This window comes from Clavispora lusitaniae (genome assembly GCF_014636115.1).
Source record: "Clavispora lusitaniae strain FDAARGOS_655 chromosome Unknown tig00000185_pilon, whole genome shotgun sequence".
Classification (NCBI taxonomy): Eukaryota; Fungi; Ascomycota; class Pichiomycetes; order Serinales; family Metschnikowiaceae; genus Clavispora; species Clavispora lusitaniae.
In genome coordinates, this window is record NW_027093979.1 from 416,751 (window position 1) to 442,259 (window position 25,509).

Consider the following 25,509-nt stretch of genomic DNA (forward strand, 5'->3'; position numbering starts at 1 on the left):
TTCAACTTGGAACAGTTCGTGTATTTTTTGCTACGTCGCCAATAAATGCGAAAACTAATTACCTACCAAACAAGTGTAAAAAATATGAAAACGAATGTTGTGTAAAAAAAGAAATGAATTTCTTGAAAGTAACAGCAAAGGTTTTCCTCGTATCATTATTTTTTGTTCTATTGGTTTCATGCGGTAGTCCACTTTACTGACAAGCACCTTTCACTGGTGCGATTTACCACACCCGCATCAATAATTACTAAATTTTCAATAATGAGCTGCACACAAAGTTCAAAAATATAATTCACAGCACAAGTTTAATCTTATACATAGTATATACTTTTATGATAGATGGAAAGCATTTGCGCCCTCTGTGATTGCATCAATTAGTTTCTGGTGCATGATTTCCTCCAGTGAATAATCAGGAAGTTTTAAATAGTTGGCACAAGTCATAACTGACGGTAAATAATCATCGCTGATAAAATTGTCTTCCGCATACTTGCGTACCACGGTAAATTCAGGACGCATAGCTTTAAATCCTCCTATTGGGAGCTTGGGAGATCCTGTCAAAAATTGCAAGAATTTGCGACGCTCTTTGCCCGAAAAGTTTACCAACACGTTTATAAGTCTCTCGATCGCAATAGAATCGTGGTCGTAACCATGGTTAGGTTTAATTGCTTCAGAGAGCGCGTCTCTTGACCAATCTTCATGGGAGCTACCGAAGACTTCATTTAATTCATCGGTTGTGAAAATAGAGAGGGCACTGATAGGAAAAACCTCAGAGAAGCCCTTCACGAACGATTTCATTTGCTCAAAGACACCACTAAAAACAGAAGCATCAATAACCTTTTCAATGTACTGATCAATGTTTTCAGATGTCACGGAAATATTAGCTCCGTTAGGAATAAGTTCATAATTTGAATAGCCTGGCAAAACAAAGCAAAGAGATAGTTCCTCAATCTGATCATAATGATTTCCTTTCAGTTCGACCCGTGACAGAAGAGATTTCAATTGTTCTAAGGACTTGGCGAGTTTGGGATCAACAAGTTCCAAAGCAGATGAAAGTTTATCGGGGTATTTCCTCTCACTGTCGTTCAAGTCTCCTTCAAACATCTCTGAATTCCGAACCATGCAAAGAAAGAGAGGGTTGAACTCAAAGTCCACAATACGAGAATCAAGCAAAGCTCTTGCAACAAATTTTCCCAATTGTGAAAACAAGAAAAGAATTTTTCGCCCGTTTTCTGTACCAATTTTCCGAGGATCTAATGGAGCAGGAAACAACCCACTAGAGTTAAACACATAAGGGTTTCCATTAGTGTCATTATCTGAAATGAACGGATCATCTCTCCACATATGAAGCTCTTTCCTGCAAAACTCACGTGAAGTGGTAGAATAGAATTCCAAAGTGGGCCCTAGGCCAGAACCAACCTCGTTGAAGTATTCAATTTCAAGAACCTCAGGCGAAGTTCCATAAACCAGCAAAACTTTCATGGCACTAGGAAAAAACTGCTCCCTAGAGATCCTTGCTTTAATCCTTGATGGTCTTCCAACTTGTGCTCCAATGAGGCTGATACCTTCGGCCGAACGCCGGGAAGAATCATCAGAGCTTTCCCGTGCGCTTCTGAGTTGCCAATTATGGATAAGACGCGAGTAACCGAAAGAAGTGCTTTGAAGAAATAAAATTTTGCTCTCAAGCGGAAGAATGAATGGAAAGTCTTTGGTGAGACGCATACACCAATTCGGCAATGTTCCACTTGCAACAATCAACAATTCCTCTAACTGGCGGTTCAACTTCACCGTCAACTTCCAGTTTCTAAACTTTTCAGGTGGAAGAGAGGTATATTCATGCAACCTCTTGACTTCATTATTTAATTCAAATAACACTTTCAAAAGTAGAAACACAGAATTTGTTGCTTTGTCACAAAATTCGGAATCACGCTCTTCATAAAATGGCTCATTTTCTTCTTTATGTGTTTCAGAGTCCGTATACCCGTAAAAGATTGTATGCTGCTTACTCCAAACATCATACGGGTCCACCTTTCCCACTTTCTTCTCGTTTTGAATTCCCTTAAAGACTGCACCGAACACAGTAGTTTCGTACGGAATTGCTTCGCAGTTGAGGAAGTAATGAATACGACGAGTAGAATGATTCTCATTGTTTTCAACCATCTCCGCATCAGACGAACCAAGAGGGGGCTTCACAGGCAGATCCTGTTCATCAAGTTTCTTAGCAAGATCAAATCTCTGCTCTAAAAACTCTTCTATGGTCCTGAATGTAGCAACTGAGTGAACGGAAATGTTCATTTGCTGCATCCTTTGGTTGTGCAAACTATCATCAATTACTTTGGGAACAAGACGAAGTTTAATTTGCTTTGCCATAGATGCAGTGTTATTCCAAGAATCACCGCCTATGCTTCCACCACTTGTATAAACATCAAATGTCTCTCTTCTGGAAATCGAGTCTTCAAGTAAACTGACGAATCGTGATATTGACTCATTGTTGGTATAGAAAATCTTCACGAAAGACGATTTACAAGGGGATGTCGAAACTGAAGACCCATTTTCCCCTAATAAATTGATTAGGATGTCTAAAATTCCCAGACTCGTAAGTTCGAAACTTGATACGCCATTTTTGTTCGAGTCCAACATGTTCTTCAAAGTAGACCAGATATCGTCCCATTCAGCGTTCAGACTTGAATCTGATACACTAGATAGCCTTCGGATAAGATTAGCAATCTCATTTCCTGTCTCCTGTAGTACACCATTCTTATCTTTGAAGTCATCATAAAGTGCTTTTAGCTGGGCGCCGACATCAACAATATTCTTGTAGCTCTTTTGCAAAGAGGAAACAGTGCTATTAGCGAAATAATGTGCACTGCTAGAGCTAGAAAATGAAACACGGTGTGATCTTGGATGAATATCCTCACTACTGATTTGGTCATCAGGATTCTTTGACGTATCCTTTTCTTGATCATGTTCGTAGGATTGCAGAAGACCATCTAATATCGCAAAAAGATCTTCAAAGAGTCCATCCTTTTCTAATAATCTTAAGAATCCAATGCTTGATTTTTCCATCATAGTTTTTAAAATAAGAAAGACACTGAAGACCATCAGGTTTTGCTTTAAAACATTGACACCATCATTTCCTTTCGACAGATACTGAGCATCGACTAATTTCCTCTCCGAGGCTATGACAGATACGACTATCCCAGATAACAAATTGAATCCCTCAATCAGAGTCAAAACCGATTCATCAGCAAAATAAACGATCTTATACATAGCGAGCAAAACCTTTCTTCTTACATCAATGTCCATAGATCCTTGAAAAGAATGAATGAGCACTGGCCAAATTGTATTCACAAAGCCCCAAAACTTTCCGAATGTAAAGACACTTATCTTTTCATCATAGGATAGCGAGGCGCTCTCGGTTGGAACCTTTTCAAGGAACAGTGTATAGTCAAATGAAGGTGGAATGGGTAAAATACTGTCAATTAATTGAAGAAACTGGAAAAGGAAATCTTTAGGAGCAGCTATTACAGCTTCAATTGGGACCATATTCTCGAAAGATTTGCTAGAAATTGTCGAATCCAAATTCTTCAATTTCTGGCTCGATTCATCAGTCTTCTTGTATCTATTCAAGGAATGGCATATTTCAGACCCAATGTCCAAGTTCAATAAAATATTGGAGATCCGAATGGATACAATCGAAAGGATATTCAAGGACTTCATCAATGATAGAGTTGATCTTTGGTTTAATCCATTTTCAGTGGTTGAGGAATTGCACGATTTGGTAATTATCAGTACCATTTGCTTCAAAAGTTCTTCATTCTCAAAGAGCCTCTCAATATATTCAGACTCATGCTTGTAGCTGGAAATTATGCGTGAGATGGCGAGCCATGCATACTCAATAACTAATGAGTCTTTGTAATTCTTAACAACTTGAAATAAAAGTGGAAAGGCTGCCTCGACTAAAGAAAAGCGTTCAGTCGAGATGTTTGTACAAGCATTTGCAAATATTATGAGACACTTTCTTTGAGCATGTATGGTTAGAAAGTCAAGGTTTTGTAAACAAGCTTGCAAGCCATTACTCTCAACGATTAACAGATGAGCGCGGGGTTCCCTCGATATGGCCTCTAATGTCTGTAGAGCTTGCTCAGTAAGGTCAATGTAAGTGATTTCAGATACTCTTTGAACTAGGGCCTCCATTACATTATTGTTCAAAGCATGGTGGATGAAATCTTGATTTACCTCGATGAAGTTGTAAAGACACCTGCAAGCGACAAGATGTAGCTCTAGTTCATCGATAAAACGAGGATCGTTCAAAATCAGTATTAGTGACTTGGCTAATTTACCAGCAGGGACAACTCTTTCCGCAGTAAACCCATTCATCATAAGCAATCTTTCCAGAAGTTCATTGAGGGTTTCAAGAACCAAATAGGAATCTTCCCTTTGGTTCAAATTATCGATTAAGTGATCGTATTCAGAGTTGGGTCTCGCAAAAGACGTATCACCGCTCATGCCTCCAACAATGCGCTGCATTACATCTAACAAGTTCGAGTCAGATAGCTCAAGACGCTCTTGCTGCATAAGATTCCTAAGCAATGTCGATCCCCGGGAGGGATGAGCACTTCTGTGACTCTCGTCTCGATCCTCCAGTTCTTCTGACCAATAACCGGAAATGAGCTCATCGTCTTCACCATCTACTTCATCATCTTCTCCATCTTCCCCATCGTCATCTTCATCGTCATGCACATCCTCACTGATGTACAGATCTCTTTCATGGTAGCCGCCCTCGCCTCCTTCATCTGACTCGTCATATTGTTCGCCACCAGCATGGAAATCATGGTCTCCAAAGAAGGCAACACTCTGATGTGTATCCAGGTTATCCTCCTGAAATTGAGAAGGGGCTTCTAAGTCTGTTGTTTCGCTTGTTCCATTGTCCCCACGCAACAGTCGGGAAATGGGTCTGGTGCTATTTGCCGCCAATTGCACGTCCTCGAGATTGCCATCCTCATTTGTAAAATTTGCATAATCTGACTTCAGATTCCTTCTCTTAATGTACCTGTCTCTATTTTTGTTGATATTGGACATGTTCACCAGATTATGAATAAGCTAAGGTTTAACCATGTGAGGCGTTCCTTAAACCAGACGAAATGCCAAGTCACGTGAGCAACATTGTACCTGCCGATCAGTTTGTGGTTTCGCGAGTCCTGTATCTTATTTTTGCTACTTCACTTTCGTGTTACGCTCTTTTTATGTAGCATTTCCCGTTGATCCGGAATCGGAATAACCTCGGATAAAAACCCTTGCGTTGTGCGATTTAGCAAGACCGCTCATTATTTTTTTTTTTCCTTCAAAATTTAGGGAAAACATATATGCTGAACGTGGAAGAAAAGTGTGTAAGATCGCTCTCTCTCATTCTGAACACATGAGACCCCATTCTTTTGTGTAGGCTCCCACTTACCACGTCAAAGGGGAGACGACATGAGGGAATTAAAATACACGCGGCTTTTACCAGGAAGTGACATCTATGATTGATGACATTTGTGATTCTTCAAAGGACTGCAATTTTTTTGAGAACAATCGCCAAGAAATGAATTGCCAGCAGTAAAGCAGAAATAGAGCAAAGATCTAGACGAACTCAACAATTCATGTGGGGAATATCCATGGAGTAGAAATTTTTTTTTGAACACAGGACCAACAACTTCTCTTTGTACATAAAAGTGAAACTTTCTGCGGCGTTATCGCCCGAGATGCAGGTGTTGCATGAGGTTTACGTGGGGGGCAGGGGAATGAAGGTGGGGCTTTTATGCTTTCGTGTACACCCTTGACATAACGATGTTACATCGCGGTAAGACGTGCATACATCGTCCAATAATATTTTTTGTGCCATCGGGGTATTGAGAAAGCAGTATAGGAATAAACAGGCATCAGAGCCTACTTCCAACTATAGAAAATATATACGCAAAGTTTCATTCAGCCAGTACATTCTATGAGGTAACTATCATTTCAATCACAGCAAATTCTCAACTTTGCTGGCATACCCTGTCTGCATACAACAAAAGGTAACCGCAATACAGATTAAGCCTTCATGCGTCAACTGCAACCAGGCCAATAGACACATAATATCAGAATATCTATGCATCGGGTGAATAGATCCCCCACAGATATCTGTATAGAAGAAAAAAATTTCCCCGCGGTCTCCACAAAAATTGCAGGTAAGTTCCTTTGCAGACGCATTTCCCCCACTAATGGAACGCGCCGTATAAATATCGAGTTTCGCCTTTTCTTTGAAGAAATTATTCTTCTCGTAAAGGCATATTCTTGAATTTGGGGACTCACATAAAAGAAACAAAAAACCATGGACAAACCGGAAGTTGACAAGGCAGAAGTTACCCACATTGATTCTGTTAAAGAGCAAGATGTGGTGGACAAGCCAGAGATTTTGCAACAATACACCGATGAAGAAATCGACGAGATCCACAGAAAGGTGACAAGAAAAGTCGATATGAGATTGCTTCCGATGTTGGTGATTTTGTACATTTTAAATTATTTGGACAGAAACAACATTGCCAGTGCCAGATTGGGTGGCCTTGAGGAAGACTTGAACTTGAAGGGAAACCAATACCAAACATGTATTTCTATTCTTTTTGTTGGTTACATTCTTATGCAAATTCCAGCAAACATGTTGTTGAATAAGTTTAAAAAGCCAGCTATTTTTATCACTGTCATTATGGTGTCATGGGGTACTGTCTCCACCTGCACGGCGGCTACTCAAAGCTACGGCGGATTATTAGCCATCAGATTGATTTTGGGTTTTGTGGAAGCTGGTTTCTTCGGCTCAGCTCTTTATATCTTGTCCTGTTGGTACACTAGATCACAACTTTCTTTAAGAAACTCCATTTTGTACTCGGGCTCATTACTTTCGGGTGCATTTTCCGGTCTTATTGCTGCGGGAATCGTTGACAATATGGACCATGTGCATGGATTGAGATCCTGGAGATGGTTGTTTATCATTGAAGGTGCCGTGACTGTTGGAATTGCGCCCCTTGCATACTTCATTTTGCCCAACATGCCTGGCAACTCCAAAATGTTGAACGATTTGGAGAGAGAGGTCTTGTTGTACAAGATCAGATGCGAAACCGGCCAAGATGACACCGATAGCATTAACAAAGAATCATACTGGGGCTCCTTCTTGTTGTGTGTGAAAGATATAAAGGTGTGGGCCTGTGTGGGTATTCTTTCGTGGTTGGTTGCTGCTTGTGGTGTCACTAATTTTTTCCCATCCATTGTGGAAACTTTGAACTTCAGCAGAGTTGTGACTTTGTGTTTGACTGCTCCGCCATACTTGGTTGCTGTCGTTTCGACGTTCTTCTGGGCCCGTCACGCTGACAAAACAGGAGAAAGATTTTACCATGTTGTTGCTCCTTTGGGCATTGCATTGATCTCATTTATCATTTCTGTGTCTACATTGAACACCGGAGCAAGATACTTTGCAATGGTTATTATGGTTCCATCTCTCTACTGTTCGTTTACAACGATTTTGTCATGGATGTCCAACTCGTGTCCACGTCCTCCATTGAAGAGAGCCATTGCCATTTCCTTGATGAACTGTATGTCCAATTCCGCCTCGATCTGGAATGCTTACTTGTATCCAAGTTCTGACGCTCCTCGTTACACCGTGGCATTCGTTTGTAACTGTGTTTTCATTGGCTTGGCCATTTTGTGTGCTATTGCCTTGAGATGGAGATTAACAGTGTTGAACGTCAGAATCGAAAACGAAACAATGGACTGGGAAAGCGAATTGGGTAAAGGAACGGATAGCTCTCAAATTAAGCTGGACTTCAGATTTTTGACTTAAGCCTGGCATCTCTCTATATTTACGAAAATAACGAAAGCGTATATTCAATATCACTCATACTACAAATGTATACTGACAGCCAAATAATGGTACTTGGGGAACCACTCTGATTATATGAAAACAAGAATGAGTTGAAAATAAGGTCATCAAAACTGTATCCTTCCCTCGCCTGTATAAGTCAGATTGAGTAAATGTAGTAACCTTTAGCAAAATACTGATTCTCCATTGTCATTTCCAACTTATTATATTTCCAGCACAAACCATTCACCGCGTCATGTACATGATTTGGTCATACAAGTGTTTCCGCAAGAAAGGCATGGACAAGGTATTTTTCTCTTCGAGATCAAAGAATTCCGGAACCAATAACGTATCAGAGACCGGCTCGTCGTTCTCGTCATGATATTCCTCCAAGTATTCGTGTGCTAATGCCTCGGTTGCGTCTGGCCTGTCGGACGGATCGAAGCTGAGCAATTTTTCCATCAAGTCTAGGCCAGCCGAGTTTATTGGCTCGTAGCCATACCTTGCGATCCTGCGAGGATGATGGGAAAAGTAATCGGCAATGTGCACTGCATCGTAACACGGCAACAGCTTGATGTAGTCTCTTGCTCTCAGCAGTTTGACACTGTCCAATTCTTCGGCAGTGGGCGTGCCGAGGAACTCGAAAATGAGCATCAACTGGTGCTTATAGTCCTTCCCTGGGAAAAGCGGCAGACATAGGAAGATCTCCGCCATGATACATCCGACGGACCAGAGATCTATGGCCGTAGAATACAGCGACTGCAGAAGCATGATTTCGGGTGCACGGTACCATCTGGTTGCTACGTACTCTGTGAGTTTGGACTCAAAAAGCAGCGAGTACTTGTGGTTCGGCGAGTGGATGCGGGCCAAGCCGAAGTCGCAGATCTTGACGTCGCAGTTGTAGTTGACCAAGATGTTGGAAGGTTTCAAATCGCGATGGATCACATTGGCACTGTGGATGGCCTTAAGCCCTCGGATTATCTGATAGACAAAATACTTGATATGCTGGTCCAGCACCACCTGCGAGTAGATGAGCTTATGCAAATCGGTGGGCATAAATTCTTGCACCAAGTACACTTCATGGAAAGTGTCGAGACTTCGAGGCCGGAGAACATCGTAGAAACCAATAATGTTCTCGTGCTGGCTGAAGAAGTTTAGGAGCTTGAGCTCACGGATGGTCCGCAAACAAACTAGGTTTTTCGAAAAGGGCTCGATCTTCTTGATTGCAACCTTGATTCCCGTAGGCCGGTGCACAGCGGCACAAACCACTCCATAAGCACCTTCGCCCAATTTCTGTCTCAATTGGTACGTTTTGTCAATGTGGAAAACCACAGGCCGCTGGTTTGTCATGAAGCACAATGGGTCATTGTCTGAGTGGTTCTGGCCCTTTATATGTCCCTGTGGTCACTTTAGTACAGGGATAGTCTTGGAGAGTGTATGAGACCCATCTGAAACACTTATCAATTTCTCACTGCATTATTATATTTCTATCCTTTTCTGGACCTTTCTCCGTCCCCTTATCTTCATCCATTCTTAATGGTCGTTTCTCTCCCCTTAAGATCCAATTGTTACTACCCGTGTTGCCAGACACATTACTCGCTCCATTGTGTTTGATGTAGTGCTTTCTTTTGCTTCAATTCCAAGCGCATTCCGGCAGACTACGAGCGTTTCAGTAATTTCGTCCCTGAAACGGATTTTGCAGTCTGAAACCAGAAACGCAAGGAAGCATATACGACAGACGAGATTTCCGATTAGAACTCCTCAATAGTAGAGCTTCTCTGCCTCACGTGCATTTATGTTGGATGCTAATATTAAAGCCAAGAACAAGCAGGGGTGAGACTGTCTTAACAGATATTCGTGATCAATTTGCATCAAATGCCATTGATGATAGATTGATCAGGGTGGATCCTCAGCTATCAAGCTTCATCGATTAGGCAACTTGTCCGAGTGGTTAAGGAGAAAGATTAGAAATCTTTTGGGCTTTGCCCGCGCAGGTTCGAGTCCTGCAGTTGTCGTTAATTTTTTGTTTTTATTTCACCCCCAATTCTTTCTGACTGCTGCTTCATCCGACACACCACCGCCGAGAGCTTCTACCTCTCTTTTTTTCAATTGTCATGAAGCTTTCCAAAATACACCAGTCTTTATATGGACCTGCATAAAACCCTCGCGTGTCTCGTATTTTGTAACCATACTAAACGACATCGTTTATAAAATGTTCACATAAATCTACAGCCATGAGAGAAGGAAAAGTTGCAGTTATCACAGGGACGAACTCCAACTTGGGCTTCAATATTGCATACAGACTTCTTTCTACAATTTCCGCCGACACAAATTTGACTATTGTCGTCACGTCAAGAACGCTTCCGAGAGTGAAAGAAGCCATCACCAAAATCAAAGACTATGCACTTGAAAAGCTTCCTGGACGAACAGGACAGCTCGAATTCGACTACCTCCTCGTCGATTTTACTGATATGGTTTCTGTTCTTAGCGGATACTACGAATTGAACAAGAAATATACCCATATTGATTATGTTTTCATTAATGCTGCCCAAGGAGTATACAGCGGAATCGATTGGATTCTGGCCACAAAATGCGTCTTCACAAACTTGCTTGATGCTGTTACATTCCCCACGTACAAGCTTCAAAGGGTTGGCGTCAGGTCGAGCGACGGAATGGGGCTTGTTTTCCAGGGAAATGTTTTTGGGCCTTACTACTTCATTCATAAAATCAAGCACTTGCTCAAAGGCGGAGGAAGAATTATCTGGATTTCGTCAGTTATGGCCGAACCCAAGTTTTTGTCCTTCGATGACTTGCAGTTGCTCAAATCTCCCGAACCATATGAAGGCTCCAAAAGATTGATGGATTTGGTTCACAGTGGCAATATCAAAAAGTGGAAGGAGGACGATATCTATTCGTATCTTGTCCATCCTGGCATCTTCACCAGTTTCTCGTTTTTCCAGTACTTGAATTTCGTGACCTATTACGGAATGATGCTATTATTCTATATCGCGAGATTTATGGGCTCTACCATCCACAACATATCCGGTTACACTGCGGCTAACGCACCCGTGAGTGCTGCATTGGCTGATTATGACCAAAACAAGAAAATAGCTGCGTGCTGTAACAAGTGGGGAGAAGAGTTTTTGGAGGAGAAAGAAATAGACACTACCGGTGCCGAAGATGTCGCAGCCTATATGACAAGGCTTGCTGCCGAGTGGGATGAAAAGCTAAAGGACCAGATAGTTGAAACTCGGATTCCATAAGTGATGTATAAGAGCTTTGCTTCCATATATGGACGTAGAATGACAGGGCCAGCAATTCAAATCTCGTAATCCAAGCAGTTACATCCACATCCAGTTGGGCACTCCTGTAAGTCATGAGAATCGTCCTCATTACCTTCCTTCTCATCCGCTTTTTCAGTGAACCACCACGATGATGCGCATTCTGAATGAAGAACGTGTTCACAATGTATGCAAAGGACGACTCTCTTCGACACAACAAGCCCACAAAGACCACAATATTGGAATTTATTTCTTTTTCTCGTGTTCCAGCTATTATGCTTCGCTGTCGGTATTGGCGTTAGTGGCGATAATAATTGTTGGTTAGGGTCCATTGCTTTTCTGGGCCGGAACCCATACCCGCACGAGTGAGAGTCAAAAGCAGATTCGGATTTCCTATTGTCTTTCTCCGGATAGTTGAACTTCAAGATTTTGATGCGATTAAAGGGCAACCCCCATAAATAAAGGGTATCTGCGTATTGATCTCTGTAGCCCATTATTTTATTCTCATCCAACTCGCTCAAAAGCGACTTTGAATAGACATGCTCGTATAAATCCAAAGAATGGATGTTCTTCATTTCAACAGTAAACGTTGGAGGAGGCCTTGGCTTGCCTGCACCAGGAGTAAGGTTGTGGTGCGTTCTTCTAGTGGAAATATTCTTGTCTTTTCTGGTCAAGGTCAGGCGAGACTGTCTCCTGGAACCTTCCAACCATTTGTTGTTCTTTCCAGGAGTGTGGTCCCACTGTACCGAGGATTCCAGCAGCGGCACAAATGAGCCATAGTGTTTTTTGAGAGGGCTCAAAATGTGCGGAGAGGAGCTTCTAGAATAGTTATCCATGGAATTTGAAACAGAAGTGGGTGCATCTGCATCGGCTATGGCACTTAAGGTGGATGGTTTTCTTGAAAGTGCAAATTCGTCAAAGGCCTCAGGATGTGAAAACATGGATCCCATCGCCAATGAGGCTCTAGACTCCCGGACAGAAACTCCGTATTCCTTAATGTTAACAACAGATGGCACAGGAGGTAACGATGAGTAAGGTGTGTGAATAGGAACCTTGTAGTCACCATTTTCCGAGGCCCGAATGTTGCTGATGTTCTCAAAAAGAATGCAAGACAACATTGCAAGCATTTGCAAATTGCCAGCCTTTTCGAAGTAGTCAAAAAGCTTGACGATAAGCCATGAATGCCCGAATGGGTGAGACCCCCAGAAGTACCTTCCTTTGAAGTCTCCTTCGCTGAAGAAAACATCCTTGCCTATATCAGGAACGTCATGGGGACTCACATCCTTTACTAATATCATCTCCACTATCCTCCAAACGTCACTTAACTCTTTATAACCTTTGGAGAAAGCCACATGGCTGTTGTATCTGGCTAGATTTTCTGGAGAGTCTCCTAGTACGCGATATTCGCATGCCAACTCAAATTTATCGGGCATAAGATGGCTGAAATCAAGAACAGTGACAATGTTTTGGACGTTCTTATTGTCTCTTTTTGTTCTTTTAGTAGATCTCAGACTGGTATCTCCATAAGCCGATGATTTATAATTTGAGCCGTGTTCCTTGCCACTGAAAGTTCTATTAATGGAAGACTTGATGTTTTCCTTCCTCAAAAATTTGCGATCTATCCCCACTGCTCCTTTAAACATTCCTGGAACACGCGACCGAGATGGTATGTCGTCCTGCAACATTTCATTCCAGTCGTGGGATAGACTATCATCAGAGGAGTTTGATGTGAGGGACGATCTATCGTCTTCAGATTCTAACTCTTCACTTTCAGATGATTGACTATCAGAGAGTTCAAGTTCACTGTAGGTCTTCACTACCAGAGACTCTCCGTTTCTTGTCATGTGCAACTTTCGTGCAAGTCTTGTTTCCAACAAATTATCTTCTCTTTGGGGAATGAAGAAACACACAAGTTGCCCAGATGGGGCCCAAATTGCACCACATCCCTTAGGCAACGGAGTTGTATCGTGCTTTATATTTCCATCCGGACCCACCAGGTTATCGTTTGCAGAAACGTTGCTGTCGTCTCTGATTCTTGACAGATCGTGGCTGGCAGATAGATCGTTCACTGCCGGAATCAAATCGTAATCCTCATCATCGTCTTCCTCTGCCAAATTGGGCATTTCTCTCACCAAAGTGCTTGCAGCTTCATGCTGGTTGATCAAATCGTCGACCCAGTCCTCAGCACCCACTTCAACTTCCATCTCCAAATCAGAGATATCTCGAGTTTCTCCGCTTGAACCGGCATCAAGCATCAAAGTGTCGTCAAGCTCGATCTTGTCTCCCATGAGATATCGCAAACAAGGCTCCAAACAATATTTGTTGTATTTGTTGGAATAAAAAAATGCTATGTTGTTGAGTGTGGTGAGCATTTCTTCTTTGATGGGTTTTGTGAGTTCGTGGGTCTCCTCTATGTCGAATTTGATCTCGTTACCTTTCTTATGCTTTTTGCTGTTCTTGCGTTTCAGTTCCGTATTCTCCAAGTACGGATACATTTTCGGGAACCGAATATCAAGGCGAATAAAAACGAGTTTCTGTTCTGGAGATGCATCATTGTTGGATTGACTTTCTGTTTGCAAAGCTGCCCCGTTGGCCAGGCTAGGGTTGCGAGTGGGGCCCGTGCTTGGACCAGCGGCCACAACAGGAATGTTCGTCAGAGGAATATTGGATGCTGGGACGTTTGTTGTTGCGATATTTGTTGCTGGAAGGTTTGCTGGCACTGTAGGAATATTTTGTGTGATTGAAGAGGTGTTTCCTGAAGAAACGGGCTGATGGATAGAAGAAGTCTGGACAGCAGAAGGGAGAGCGCTGCCTGCATTAGCGACCGTGGTGTTCGGAGACACCACCGCAGATGGAGAGACACTTTCCTGGACACTGTCCTTCCTTTCACCAGCAGATTTGGCGGGTCCGCTCGATTGCAGGCCCGTGTCCTCTTTAGTTGTTGGAAGCGGCCCACGCAAAGACATGACAAGATGGCCCGTAGACACGGAAATCTTTTCGAAGCGGATCTTCGGAAACTTGTGGCCAACAATGCTAACCTCTTCGCCCAAATTGGTTGGTCCGTCATCTTTTTCCAATGCCAGGTTTTCCAAACCCGTTCTACCCATGCGCACTCCAGATATCCACGTTAAGTGGTTCAATTGCGAGTGGCCTCCCGAATTTTCCTGCGACTGCTTGATTTTGATGAGCGCCAAAGACGAGAGAAGATCGCCGCTGGCGTCTTTGGAAACGTCACTTAGCGACAATGGCGGCTCCATGCAATATGTATTGTACTTCATGGCACCAGCCTGAGGCTCCTCGATCTCCGACACAGGCGTAGACTGGCCAGACCAATCGGCCGAGCCGCCGTTGGAACCGTTGGCGCCATCGTCGGCGAGTGGACCCAAGAGCTTCTGATGGAGCGGATGGTAGTCCACAGTCCGGTACAAGGCATCGTCATGGGGCCAGAGCTTCAAGTCGTAGTCATGCAGCGACCACGTCACGAGCTGATACTCTTTCCACGAGTGCTTGCTGTCGTAGCCCTCGTACGCCTCGTGCCTGGTGCGCCAGAGAAAGTCTTTGATTGGGCCGTGGTGGCCCTTGAAGGAGTAGTCGGGAGTGACGTCCAACACGCCCGTTTCGCCCAAAGACCGCGCCGCCTGGTACACGGCCTCGTAGTTGACCACGTGCACGGCGTTGTCGCCGCCTCGCACAGGCATGATGCCGCAACAGTGGTCGTTTCCAAAGGGAAGAGACCGTGCGCGGGCCACCGGATAGTCTGTTTTGATCACCACAGTCGGCTGTAGGCCGCCGTCCGAGAGCGACGTGTTGAGGTCCCAGTACTTGACGCTCTTGTCGTTCGAGCACGTCATCAACTTGTTGTGCGAGCCGCTGAAGTCCAAGCCGTTGATTTTCCCCTCGTGCGCATTGTCCAAGTGGAGCAACGGCCGTGCGCCGTGGCGCGAGTCCCACAAGTAGAAGCTGTGGTGGTGGCTGGACGCGATCTGGTACGGGTTGCTGTGGTTCCACTTGATCTGCGTGGCGCCGGCCCGCCACTCGGCCCATTTGCCCACGGGCCGCCGCGGCGTCCGCATGTCCCAGCTCAACACAAACGTGTCGATGGAGCACGTGGCCAAGAGTTCCGGGTCCAGCGGGTGGAAGTTGATGTCGGTGATGGCGCGCGTGTGCCGGTGAAGCACGTTCTGAACGGCATTGTTGGACGGCCGTGCCAAGTCCCAAAGAAGCGCTTTCTGGTTGGACGTGGAAATGCACCACGATGGTTTCGCGGCGTGGTGCGGCGACCACTGCACGTCTGCCACCTCCCACGACGTGATGTGGTGGAGCCAGCGCGGCGTCCTGAAGGGGTCGTCTAGATCGATGATGAAGAGGCCACGACGGCCTGCGAGAACGGCGTCTCGGCCATTGGGCGAGAGCGACATGGCGCCAATGGCGCCGTCCACTCGGACCGAGAGCGAGTTGCCGAATGTGAGCGACTCGTACGGATCCGCAGACATGGGGCCAGACGCTAGTGATGTGGAGAGGTGTGCACCCGTACCCCACTGACTGGCGAAATTAGTGGTAGGTTAGGAAGCTGTCACGTGATATCACAATTTTCACCAACCCGTACTTGCTGACGGGATCTGGTTATTGCGGGACCTTGCCGCATATCGCAGAGTGTGCCCGGAAGAGGCCCAGCTTCTTCCATGCGGAACGAAGGCGTTCTGGTGTGTTTTTGCATGGGCCTTGACGTCTGAGGTACGGTGGTGTACGGGTGTAATGGCCAAGCCAATACTTCAACAGAAGAAGGGCAGGGGCATGTTTTCAACAGAAGAAGGGCAAGGGCAAGAGACATGAGGCATGGCTTGCCAATCGTGCAAAAACAATGCTGGGAACTGTTTTTGGTCTTTTCGACTTAGATTGTTCAAAGTGTAACAACCACCCTTCGCTGGTACCGATCTTCTATTAACGTAGATCTTTGCCCAAAAACTCAGCTAACCATCTCTACCAATGCAAACTATTCTTCCTAAACCTACTCTCCGTCAATAAGTCACCAGAATAAGTCATTCTTATTGCCTCCTGCAGATAACGCCCGGCTCCATTTCAAGCGCAAAGACATTCTCAGCTTCCTTCCACCACCGCCATGTCCGACAAAGAAAGAGAGTTCGACGAAGAACTCGACGAGGAGTTCGACGACTCGGCGCCGCCAGAAGTGACGGAAAACAAAGAACCCGAACCTCCCACCTCCGCATCTCTTCTGGAGCTCCCCGAATTGACACGCAAAGATAAGACGCTCCAAGAAATGCTTGAGCTTATGGACGGAGAGTTTGCGCCGATCATCCCGGACGCCGTTACAGACTACTACTTGGCGAAGAACGGTTTCCAGACCGCGGATGTCCGCATCAAGCGGCTCTTGGCCTTGGCCACGCAGAAGTTCATCTCGGACATTGCGCAGGACGCCTACGAATACTCCCGGATCCGAAGCTCTTCGGCCGTTTACAACTCGTCCAACCCACAGTTGCGGGCCAAGCAGCTTCTCCAGGGCCAGCAGTACGCCAACCAGCAGAACAGTGGAGGTGCAGGCGCAACTGAGGGCGGCAGTGACCAGCAGCAGCCACTGACACATTCGACGAATGCCGGAAATCAACAGGGCAAGATTGTGTTGACCATGGAGGATTTGAGCAGTGCGCTCAGCGAATATGGTGTGAACACGGCCCGCCCTGATTTCTATCGCTGAGAAGGTACATGTATACTAGTGTAACGGGTTACGTAAGATAAAATTGAAGAACGACAATGAACTGCTGTAGGAAAAATGTAGAGGCGTTCGTGAACCTTTATACCTATTGTAATCACTATGGCCAGCTTCTTCACTGTGAAGGCAAAAAGAAACGACAACTGCAGGACTCGAACCTGCGCGGGCAAAGCCCAAAAGATTTCTAATCTTTCTCCTTAACCACTCGGACAAGTTGCCTTGTTATGATGACTTTCTTTTTGGTCGTCTGGGACTCTGTGGACAGATGGTTTATTGTTTTGCTTCGGAATGTCTTTGTTTGAAATGTTTGTTGCTTCTGAATAATTGTAGAGCTTTCAGACGCTTTTCCTGTGTGTAGGCGGCGAGAAATGTCCAAACAGGCTGGTGCAGAATCGCACACAAAAAAGAGCCAAGAACGTCCTTGTAAAAGAAATGGAGTAAAAGAAATGGAGGGTAAAAGAAGTTGGAGGGAAAGTGAACAATTATGTAAGAGAGAGAAATCAACACATTGGCAAAGTGATCAATTATGTAAGAGGACGAGAAAGCCACACATTGGCTAGAAATTCGGAGGAACATCACATAAGTTAAAGTAGCACTTAGGATAATTGGGGTGTATCGGATTCTTAAGCCATTATTGTAACAAGATGACTGGTCTCAGGTTTGTAAGTTTGTATCTATTACGACTCTCAAACATTTGGCATCACATGAAAAGTAGCTTGTCCATTTGAACGATCATAGTGGTTGTACCATCTTTAGATGGCTGAAGATAAATCTGTCATCATGAGATCCATGCATGAAGTTAACCTTCTATAAGCCTTGTTTACAGTTTGTAGGCTTTTACAATTACGCCTAATGTTCTGAGTATCTGTCTTGATTTTTATCACTATGTTCTCTGGTCTTGGATTTCCTACAGAGTACAGTCGTACGTAAATTCATAACGTGTAGTCCCTTGGACCAAGTCTAAGCAACCAAAGACTTCAAGCGGCGTGGAACCATGAAACCTTCCACAAAGTTCATGGCGGCCCAGCCCAAGCGTTGTGGGAATGGGATTCTGTACTTACGGGCCAAGGGCAACGTCCAAGTGAAGATTTCCACAATGTGGATGCCGTACATAGCAATGGCAATGGTTTTCACGTGGTTTTCAAACACAGTGTGCACCTTGCCAAGGAATGGAAGATAGCTTGCCACGGCAGAAAAGAGACGGTCGTTGGCGGCCAATCTTCTAAGCAAGTGCTTGTCGTACAACGTAGCCAAGATGGCGGCACCAAACACGTACAACCCAATCTCCAACGGTTTTCTTGGGTACGCCACGGTTTTGATTTGAACATGCGAGTAGCCCTGTTTATCGGCAGCGTATTTGGCCATGGCAACCAACTTGCCCTTAACGTCCAGAAGCGAATGCACAGCCACACCTTCTCTCTCGACGGCGTGGTTCCACACAATCGGCAATGTTTTCTTCTCGCCGTCGATCTTTTGGTACGAAATGTCCAACTGAGATTCGTTCACGTCGGAGATCTGGACCGAGGATGGCACAAACGACGCCAATGGAACATTGCCGTAAATGACAACGTAGTCCACGAGGGCCAATTGGTGGTCTTTGTTCATGTGGGAAATGATTCTCTGTTTAGGGTCGCTCATGGTGATTTTGGTTGAGTTTGTTGGTGGAGTAAATGCGGAGTTCGCACGAGGAGATATCGCATTGGATAGAATGGCCGAAAATGGCGAATGCGAATGACGAAAGAAACTGGGAGAGTATGAAGATGAACATGAATATGAATATGAAGAAACTGAAGGTCAATGGCAATTACTACACAATCTGTACTAATATAATCAAAAACCATCGGATTCGATGAATCCTGTGTTTTCTGTGGCTACGAAATAGTGCTTCTGAATTCTTTTGCTCGGGTCCTAGATTACCTAATAATATAAAGTTAAATATAAATAAATAGAATGATAATTTAGATAAGCCACACTATAATCAGCTGTCCTAACTAGGACAATTCAAGTGGCTTTGCGGTTTGGTTCTGTTCTATGTGGAAAGTTTCGTAGATTGCCTTAATATGCAAGGAAAGGACCCTCCAGGAATGAGAGACTGCAGTTCCGTCAGCTTTCCACGGTTCTACATGTACAATCGTAATTCTGGATTCGAACATCTGTATATCCTCAGCTGGAACCGATCTTAAAGGTCAATCTTATCCGACTATAAAACTATTCTATTCTTATAATCCTGCCTCCATATAATCGGCTCCATATAATCTCCGATTATATTCATCGTTAAACCTCTTTCATTATTCCGCCTCTGACTCAACTCTCTCTTACTGTCTTATTTTCTTACTTTTTATTCTCTTATCTTTATATTCCTTTTATCAATCTGCGTTTTCCGCCAGATGGTCTGCAGGCTAACGGCCTATACAACGAACCGACTGCATCCGGCCCAATCATGCGATAACAGAACCTTCGGTGGTGTGATAAAAATGCGATGGAGAGTATTTTAGCTTTCTTAGTCTTGTGTCTATCGCTAAATCAAATCGAAATCAAAACATCCCACCACAGGTGTTAGAGTCTTTACAATTCATAATCCCAGTTGCTATCATCCATAGTACGAATTGTATCCAAGTCATCCTTCACTTATTCATTCCCACTTATTCACAGCTGTCCATCCTCTACCAAATCAGCCTTCCTCTACCAAATCAGCCTTTCTCTACCAAACCGGCCTTTCTCAATGAACATTCTACTCACACCCCGCAAGAAGGCGCTTTTACGTGAAGAAATCGAGCCTGTCCATTCCCTAAGACAAGATGCGTTGCAACACACGCTAACAGACTCCATGATCTCGTATGTCTTTTGGCTACAAGAAGTGGTGGACTTGGCACTGGCCAATCCGCTTCTCGCCCAATTGATTGTGCCCGACTTGCCTCCATTGGAAGAAAACGACAGCTACCTGAGCAAAGTCAGTCTGGCCCTCCAAGCATGCTCAACCTACCATCAAGAGAACCAGCATCTCATGACGATATTGACCGCATCCATGGATGCTGGCATGCAGCCAGCCACCCAGTTTCCCACCGTTTGCGAATTATTAGAGACAATCAAAACACACTTTGCCCAAATCATGGATCCGTTCAAGCTCCTGGTGTATGAGCGCTCGCTCACATTTGACCGCCACAACTTGCTAGCGTACTACACCAGTCTCGATGCCATGGAAAAAGTGCATTACCACGTATTCAGAAAACATCCTCCACAAGATCTCGAGGTGCTGTGGATGATGACGTCGTTAACAAACGACTACCTTCACAACCAAGACATCATTCAGGATATCCAGCTCAACTGGACAAATCTCCACTCGGATGCAAAAGCAGTCAGAGAAATCATCAACGCCCACCTGCATCGTCGGGGAAGACACAGCAGGCTGCCGTGCTAGGGACAACTATAAGAGACAAAGTATTGCTCTTAACGTTCGATCCACCGCCGCAACTTTGGATCCTCCAAGAGCTTTGCATCAGTCACGCACCGATGCTTATTATGGAACCAATCTTCATACACCACAACACCCTCGTGGGTCTCGCCCGCCATGAAAGTACTTATACTTTCCCATAGACCCTCCTCAAACACGGGGTAGTCGGAAAATATGATTTTGCGGAACTTGGCCTCCGGGAAGTGCTTGAGCCTTTTGCTCACTTGCAACTGGCCTTTTCCGCCGGCATTGACGCGGCAAACCACACTTTCGGCAGTGAAAGAGCTACGGCCACGTGCACTAACATAGCCGTAGTCGTTTTGCATCGCCACAATATCTTGGTCGAGATACCGGTCCAACGTATACTTGACGCCGTGGCCAGTGCTTACTTCTCTTTCCATAACGGCTCCGCTGGTGCTCAATTCGGCAGCGAATGTAACTAAAGGGTAATAGAGAACATCGTACGTTTTGTAGTTCGTTTCGTTTAGATGAAGCTCGATCATGTGGATTTTGGGATGGCGCCAAAAGGCCCATTTCCGCTTCTCTCGGTAGTTTTTCGCAAACATCAAGACTGTCCCGGTATCAGCAATATGGATGCTCGTCGCATTGGGCACAGCAAACTTTGGATTTCCAATGACATTCTTCCAAAATGCAGAATCCACTAGCTGCCGTTTGCTCTGAAACCTCATTGGATTCCGTTTAGAGTACTCTGCAAAAGACGAAGAAGCCGACACTGCACCACATAAACAAAGCAAGGCGAAAATAATCCGGAGAAGATTCATTTTGGTGGGACGATTAAAAGAGACTATGCATGCTCATTATATAGTCCACGGTCTAATTTTTGCTCTTCTGGTCTTTTTCTTGTCTGCTCTCCTGCCGACCACATTCACATGGCCTCGCGTAATGCCACGCGGACGGTTTTCAAAAACACCACAAAGTCGCCGTGTTGATTGAAATCGGCCTCGATTTGAGAAATCCGACTTTGGTCCAAAGCCGGCTGTGTGCGCCGAACTTTATACGTTTCGTCCCCCACAAATAACTCAACCAAGACTTCACGATCAATGTCCTGGGCGTCCACATTGGCAAAGCGAAACCGAAGAAGATCAACGTCCACAGCCTCGATTTTCAACCCAAGGTACATCTCGAACTTGGTGAGTTCGTCCATGTCTTTGGCAACCTGGTCATTTAGGTTCTGTCTAATGTTGACTAACAACTCTTCCTCGCGTTTGTAATCTTTTTCGACAAGCTCAACTTCTCGTTGTAGGTTCTCTTTCGTTGTGCGGAGGCTCTCGAGCTGTTTCGTCAACCCATCCACCTTGACCTGTTTCATGCGGAGATCGCTTAGAGTCAGGTTGATCGAATCCACCGTTTTCTGCTTTTTGATCTGCTGCGATTCGATTTCGTCGCGGAGCTTTTGTGCTCTTCTCTCCAAATCGTTGATTTTACTGGTATGCTGCTGCTTGGAGGTCACCACGGCGGATTTTTTCTCAAGAATAAGGTTGTTGAAGCGGAGCGAAAACTGCTCCATTTCTTTTTTGACATCGTCAAACTCTTCGAGGGGCGGTTTGTTGGAGCTGACTGCAAACATGGAGTAGTTTGTTTTGATTGTGCGGATGTATGCAGAAGAGGTCAAGAAGTCAAAAAGAGAAGTACACAAATTAAAACGTAAATGACAAGAATTAGAGATCAGTACAAAGGAGATTTTATCAATGCTACTTGGTAAAATGCTGCGTATTATTCTTGATTCAATTGCAATGGATATAAGAGAGACAATACGTCTTGACAAGAAGCGCATTTTTGATCAATGGGCATTGCCCTACTAAATTTCTGAGCCGAATCAGACTAATACTAAGTAAACTTTTTTCTACCAAGTAAGCACATTATTGCAAAGAAACATCTGTATGGGCTCCGAACGGATTCCCTAGTATTTGACTCATATTAGATAATAAGTATGCGAAGACGCATCAGCCTTAGTGGAAATGTTGATGGAAACATTTGATCTGGAAAATGTTGATGAAAACATTTGGTCTGGAAAACGAGGCAACTTCAGCTCGTATCTCATTTTGTTGCCCATTGCTGTGTCGCTTTAATTTATGCCGAGAACCCAAGGCCGCCAATGCCAGAACAAAGACTTTGTCCAATTTTGCATTTGAATGGTTTCTCACTTCAGAACCATTTCAACCATAATCTCTATAATTAATTTAAAATTAGTTAATAAATATTTCTTGCTTCCAGCGTTTTCCTGTTTGAGTTATTCTGACAGATCCACATGCCAGTACCAGACGAGCAATATTGCGAAAATACCGTCTCCACATAAAAAAACACAAACAACACAGGCCAGCAAAAAATACGCCATAGCTTCGAAAATAGACAAAATTGTGCCAAAACAAGCGCAAACACCTCCTTCTGATCCCGGCTCATTTTCTCCCTTCAAAGCTTTTGCCAGCCCGAAATTTGGGAAATATGTTTCTCTGCCCGTATGCGGTTACATTGCTCCTGCAGTCACGTATCTTCTCACATCTCGCCTAGCGCTTATATAACAACATTTGCAGTTCCAGAATCGGAGCCGACATTACAGCTTCTTTTGGTCTCTGTTGAATTGCATTTACACACTCAAAAAATCATCTGCATTCTCATCTGAATCATCTGAATTAGATCAGTCTAGTTCTAGTCTACGCATTATTTGTTGGATTTCTTGTCATCTGAATTGTCATCTCGTCATCTCGTCATCGATATCTGATCGTCATTCCCCATTCCTAGTCTAATGGTGTATGAAAAGAGCGTTTCTCTCCTCACGCTCAACACATGGGGCCTCAAGTACGTTTCCAAACACCGGAAAGAGCGGCTCCGGGCCATTGCCGAGCGGCTTTCCCGAGGCGAATACGACGTGGTGGCGCTCCAGGAAATCTGGGTCGAGGAAGACTGGGCGTATCTTGAAGAGGCGTGCCGCTCTGTGTACCCGTACCGGCGGCGCTTTCTGTCCGGCATTCTTACAGGCCCCGGCTTGGCGCTTTTGCTGAAGCTCCCAGTGGAACGCACGTTTTTGTACCGGTTCCCCATCAACGGGCGGCCCAGCGCCTTTTTCCGCGGCGACTGGTTTGTGGGCAAAAGCGTGGCCATTACGCTTTTGCATCCGAGAACCGGCGCGGCCAGTGCAGACGGCGCTGCAAAAACCCCAGCAGCCGCCCCGCTCGCAGTGCTCAACAGCCACATGCACGCGCCCTACGCCCAGACCGGCGACGCTGCCTACGCGGCGCACCGCGCATGCCAGGCGTGGGACTTGGCGCAGTTGGTGCGAACGCTCAAGCGCGCAGGCTATGCGGTGGTCCAGGTGGGCGACTTGAACCTGAAGCCCGGGTCCTTGCCGCACAAGTTGTTTACCGCAGAGGCGGGGCTCATGGACTCGTGGGAGGCCGTGCATGGCGTCGTGCCGCCCGACGAGCTTGCAGCGTTGCCTGCGCCAGAGCAGATTGTCCGTGGCGGCGTCACTTGCGACCTGCGCTTGAACACGTGGCGCTCGATGCGGGCGCCGTGGGAGGCGTGCCGCTTGGACTACGCGTTGGTGGACGCCCACCGTGTCCGCCCTGTGCTGGCCGCGGTGCGCTTCACCGAGCCGTTGCCTCCCCCACTCTCGTGCTCTTGCCTGGACCACTTTGGCTACAGCTTTGAGTTTGTGCAACAGGCGCCGGCAAATTTTGGCGCCGACGACGACGACCCGGCGTTAGTTGCCGCTCGCTTGGAGGCGTACCGCGAGCTTCTCGCAGAGATCCGCAGATACTTGACGTACACCATTCCTTTCCAGGCGGGATGGCGCCGTGCGCACTTTTTTGTGTCTGTGTTGCTTGTGGTGGTGATCAATGTGGGCATATCGTTTGCGTCAAACGTGCGTGCGTGGGCGTCTGTGTTGCTCTCGGTGGCAAGCACGCTCATTGGAATCACCGGGGTGGTGAATGGGATGATATGGTTTTTCGCAGTTCGTTCGGAACTGCGTGCGTTGAATGAGGTGCGGATGGAGGTGGAAGATGCCCAGGCGGCATTGAAACAACGCCTGGCTTACATGGATATCGAGATAGAGGACCAGGGTCTTGGTCGGCAAGCGGCAGGCGTACCTTTCGAAGACTAATACGTAATAGAGAAAACCCGAGGGCGCCGAAAATGCCAATGAGCTATACTAATTAGAATATACAACTCAGCATGAACAGTCCAGTAAAAAATACAGAAAGGTTGGACAAAGAAGGAGAAGTCAAAGAATGAACAACAATGAACAGATCGAGGAAAGACAACTGCGCAGAATAAGGTGCCACAACCAAATCTCAGTCAACCGATGGGTTCATCTATCTGCTGAATAGAATTGGAAAATAGAGGTGGCAGAATCTTTGAGAAGTTGAGTTCATGCTATGGACATTACAATTTTCTCCCATTGTCTATCTTACATTCGAAATTGTCAATGGCTTCGAAAGTGGCACAGCGACAAAAATATATTGAACTTTCTGATTGATCTACAGACACGTATTTAACATGAGCTTACATCAGGTAAACGACTCAGTCAGTCTAAACCGCAGAACTAACCTTTCAAGAACGGGCGTGTGGTCTAGTGGTATGATTCTCGCTTTGGGCGACGACTTGAGAAAAGTTGACACAAGCATGCGAGAGGCCCTGGGTTCAATTCCCAGCTCGCCCCATTCTTTTTGCATGTTTCTTCTCACTTTTTTTGCAATGTCTGCTCATTTTTTTACGAACACCTTTCTACCAATCGCAAAACCAGATCTGCGAGAACATTCGATCTCTTCTATTTGAACATGAGCTCCTCTGGGTCTGATCTCGATTCAACCGTTTTCGATTTCCCCCAAATCAATTGCCAACCCGTTAAAGGCGTGGTTTTAGACCTTGAGCGCCAAATTCTTCTCAACAATCTAGAGCTCGTGGACAGGTTTCACAATCTCATTTTATTACTCGCCATTCTTGTCTTTGTGTTACTTCTTTTGGGTTTGGTGGCAAACTAGTGGAGGCCTGTGTCGCGTATTTTTGCTTTCAAACATTTTCGCTCGCGCATGTCCAGTCACAAAATGTCTCACAGTGCAGAAGATGAGAATTCGGTGGAATTCGGCAATTGTCCATCCATTCACATTTTTTAAAGTAGTGTAGCCCGGCTTGGGCTGTGAAAACATGCCAATACTGAATT

General features: G+C 45.2%; 12 protein-coding genes and 3 non-coding genes across 15 annotated transcripts; 8 read left to right on the plus strand and 7 right to left on the minus strand. All coding sequences in view use genetic code 12, as the record gives it.

Annotated features, from left to right (window-relative positions):
• Nucleotides 1-330: 330 nt before the first annotated feature.
• FOB63_003858 (putative ubiquitin-protein ligase) lies at nt 331-5,079 on the minus strand (the record flags this gene model as incomplete). The annotated part of the gene is made up of 1 exon (XM_002614588.2): nt 331-5,079. The coding sequence occupies one exon, from the start codon at nt 5,077-5,079 to the stop codon at nt 331-333; it is 4,749 nt and encodes a 1,582-aa protein (XP_002614634.2).
• Nucleotides 5,080-6,349: 1,270 nt separating this feature from the next.
• FOB63_003859 (uncharacterized protein) lies at nt 6,350-7,849 on the plus strand (the record flags this gene model as incomplete). Its single annotated transcript, XM_002614587.2, has 1 exon — nt 6,350-7,849. One exon carries the CDS (start codon nt 6,350-6,352, stop codon nt 7,847-7,849), a length of 1,500 nt encoding a protein of 499 aa, XP_002614633.2.
• A 264-nt stretch (nt 7,850-8,113) lies between these two features.
• On the minus strand, nt 8,114-9,217 carry CEK2 (Cek2p; the record flags this gene model as incomplete). Its single annotated transcript, XM_002614586.2, has 1 exon — nt 8,114-9,217. One exon carries the CDS (start codon nt 9,215-9,217, stop codon nt 8,114-8,116), a length of 1,104 nt encoding a protein of 367 aa, XP_002614632.2.
• A 583-nt stretch (nt 9,218-9,800) lies between these two features.
• On the plus strand, nt 9,801-9,882 carry FOB63_005617. Its single transcript has one exon. It is a non-coding gene; the product is annotated as a tRNA-Ser (tRNA).
• Nucleotides 9,883-10,101: 219 nt separating this feature from the next.
• Nucleotides 10,102-11,130, plus strand: ERG27 (3-keto-steroid reductase; the record flags this gene model as incomplete). The annotated part of the gene is made up of 1 exon (XM_002614585.2): nt 10,102-11,130. The coding sequence occupies one exon, from the start codon at nt 10,102-10,104 to the stop codon at nt 11,128-11,130; it is 1,029 nt and encodes a 342-aa protein (XP_002614631.2).
• Nucleotides 11,131-11,186: 56 nt separating this feature from the next.
• On the minus strand, nt 11,187-15,641 carry FOB63_003862 (uncharacterized protein; the record flags this gene model as incomplete). The annotated part of the gene is made up of 1 exon (XM_002614584.2): nt 11,187-15,641. The coding sequence occupies one exon, from the start codon at nt 15,639-15,641 to the stop codon at nt 11,187-11,189; it is 4,455 nt and encodes a 1,484-aa protein (XP_002614630.2).
• A 626-nt stretch (nt 15,642-16,267) lies between these two features.
• On the plus strand, nt 16,268-16,861 carry FOB63_003863 (uncharacterized protein; the record flags this gene model as incomplete). Its single annotated transcript, XM_002614583.2, has 1 exon — nt 16,268-16,861. One exon carries the CDS (start codon nt 16,268-16,270, stop codon nt 16,859-16,861), a length of 594 nt encoding a protein of 197 aa, XP_002614629.2.
• Nucleotides 16,862-17,013: 152 nt separating this feature from the next.
• Nucleotides 17,014-17,095, minus strand: FOB63_005625. The gene has a single exon. It is a non-coding gene; the product is annotated as a tRNA-Ser (tRNA).
• Nucleotides 17,096-17,836: 741 nt separating this feature from the next.
• FOB63_003864 (uncharacterized protein) lies at nt 17,837-18,514 on the minus strand (the record flags this gene model as incomplete). Its single annotated transcript, XM_002614581.2, has 1 exon — nt 17,837-18,514. The coding sequence occupies one exon, from the start codon at nt 18,512-18,514 to the stop codon at nt 17,837-17,839; it is 678 nt and encodes a 225-aa protein (XP_002614627.2).
• Nucleotides 18,515-19,598: 1,084 nt separating this feature from the next.
• On the plus strand, nt 19,599-20,294 carry FOB63_003865 (uncharacterized protein; the record flags this gene model as incomplete). Its single annotated transcript, XM_002614580.2, has 1 exon — nt 19,599-20,294. The coding sequence occupies one exon, from the start codon at nt 19,599-19,601 to the stop codon at nt 20,292-20,294; it is 696 nt and encodes a 231-aa protein (XP_002614626.2).
• Nucleotides 20,295-20,323: 29 nt separating this feature from the next.
• On the minus strand, nt 20,324-21,109 carry FOB63_003866 (uncharacterized protein; the record flags this gene model as incomplete). Its single annotated transcript, XM_002614579.2, has 1 exon — nt 20,324-21,109. One exon carries the CDS (start codon nt 21,107-21,109, stop codon nt 20,324-20,326), a length of 786 nt encoding a protein of 261 aa, XP_002614625.2.
• A 104-nt stretch (nt 21,110-21,213) lies between these two features.
• Nucleotides 21,214-21,915, minus strand: FOB63_003867 (uncharacterized protein; the record flags this gene model as incomplete). Its single annotated transcript, XM_002614578.2, has 1 exon — nt 21,214-21,915. The coding sequence occupies one exon, from the start codon at nt 21,913-21,915 to the stop codon at nt 21,214-21,216; it is 702 nt and encodes a 233-aa protein (XP_002614624.2).
• A 565-nt stretch (nt 21,916-22,480) lies between these two features.
• Nucleotides 22,481-22,867, plus strand: FOB63_003868 (uncharacterized protein; the record flags this gene model as incomplete). Its single annotated transcript, XM_066102363.1, has 1 exon — nt 22,481-22,867. The coding sequence occupies one exon, from the start codon at nt 22,481-22,483 to the stop codon at nt 22,865-22,867; it is 387 nt and encodes a 128-aa protein (XP_065958305.1).
• Nucleotides 22,868-23,091: 224 nt separating this feature from the next.
• Nucleotides 23,092-24,450, plus strand: ISC1 (inositol phosphosphingolipid phospholipase; the record flags this gene model as incomplete). Its single annotated transcript, XM_002614577.2, has 1 exon — nt 23,092-24,450. The coding sequence occupies one exon, from the start codon at nt 23,092-23,094 to the stop codon at nt 24,448-24,450; it is 1,359 nt and encodes a 452-aa protein (XP_002614623.2).
• Nucleotides 24,451-24,907: 457 nt separating this feature from the next.
• Nucleotides 24,908-25,008, plus strand: FOB63_005618. Its single transcript has one exon. It is a non-coding gene; the product is annotated as a tRNA-Pro (tRNA).
• The last annotated feature ends 501 nt before the right edge of the window (nt 25,009-25,509 follow it).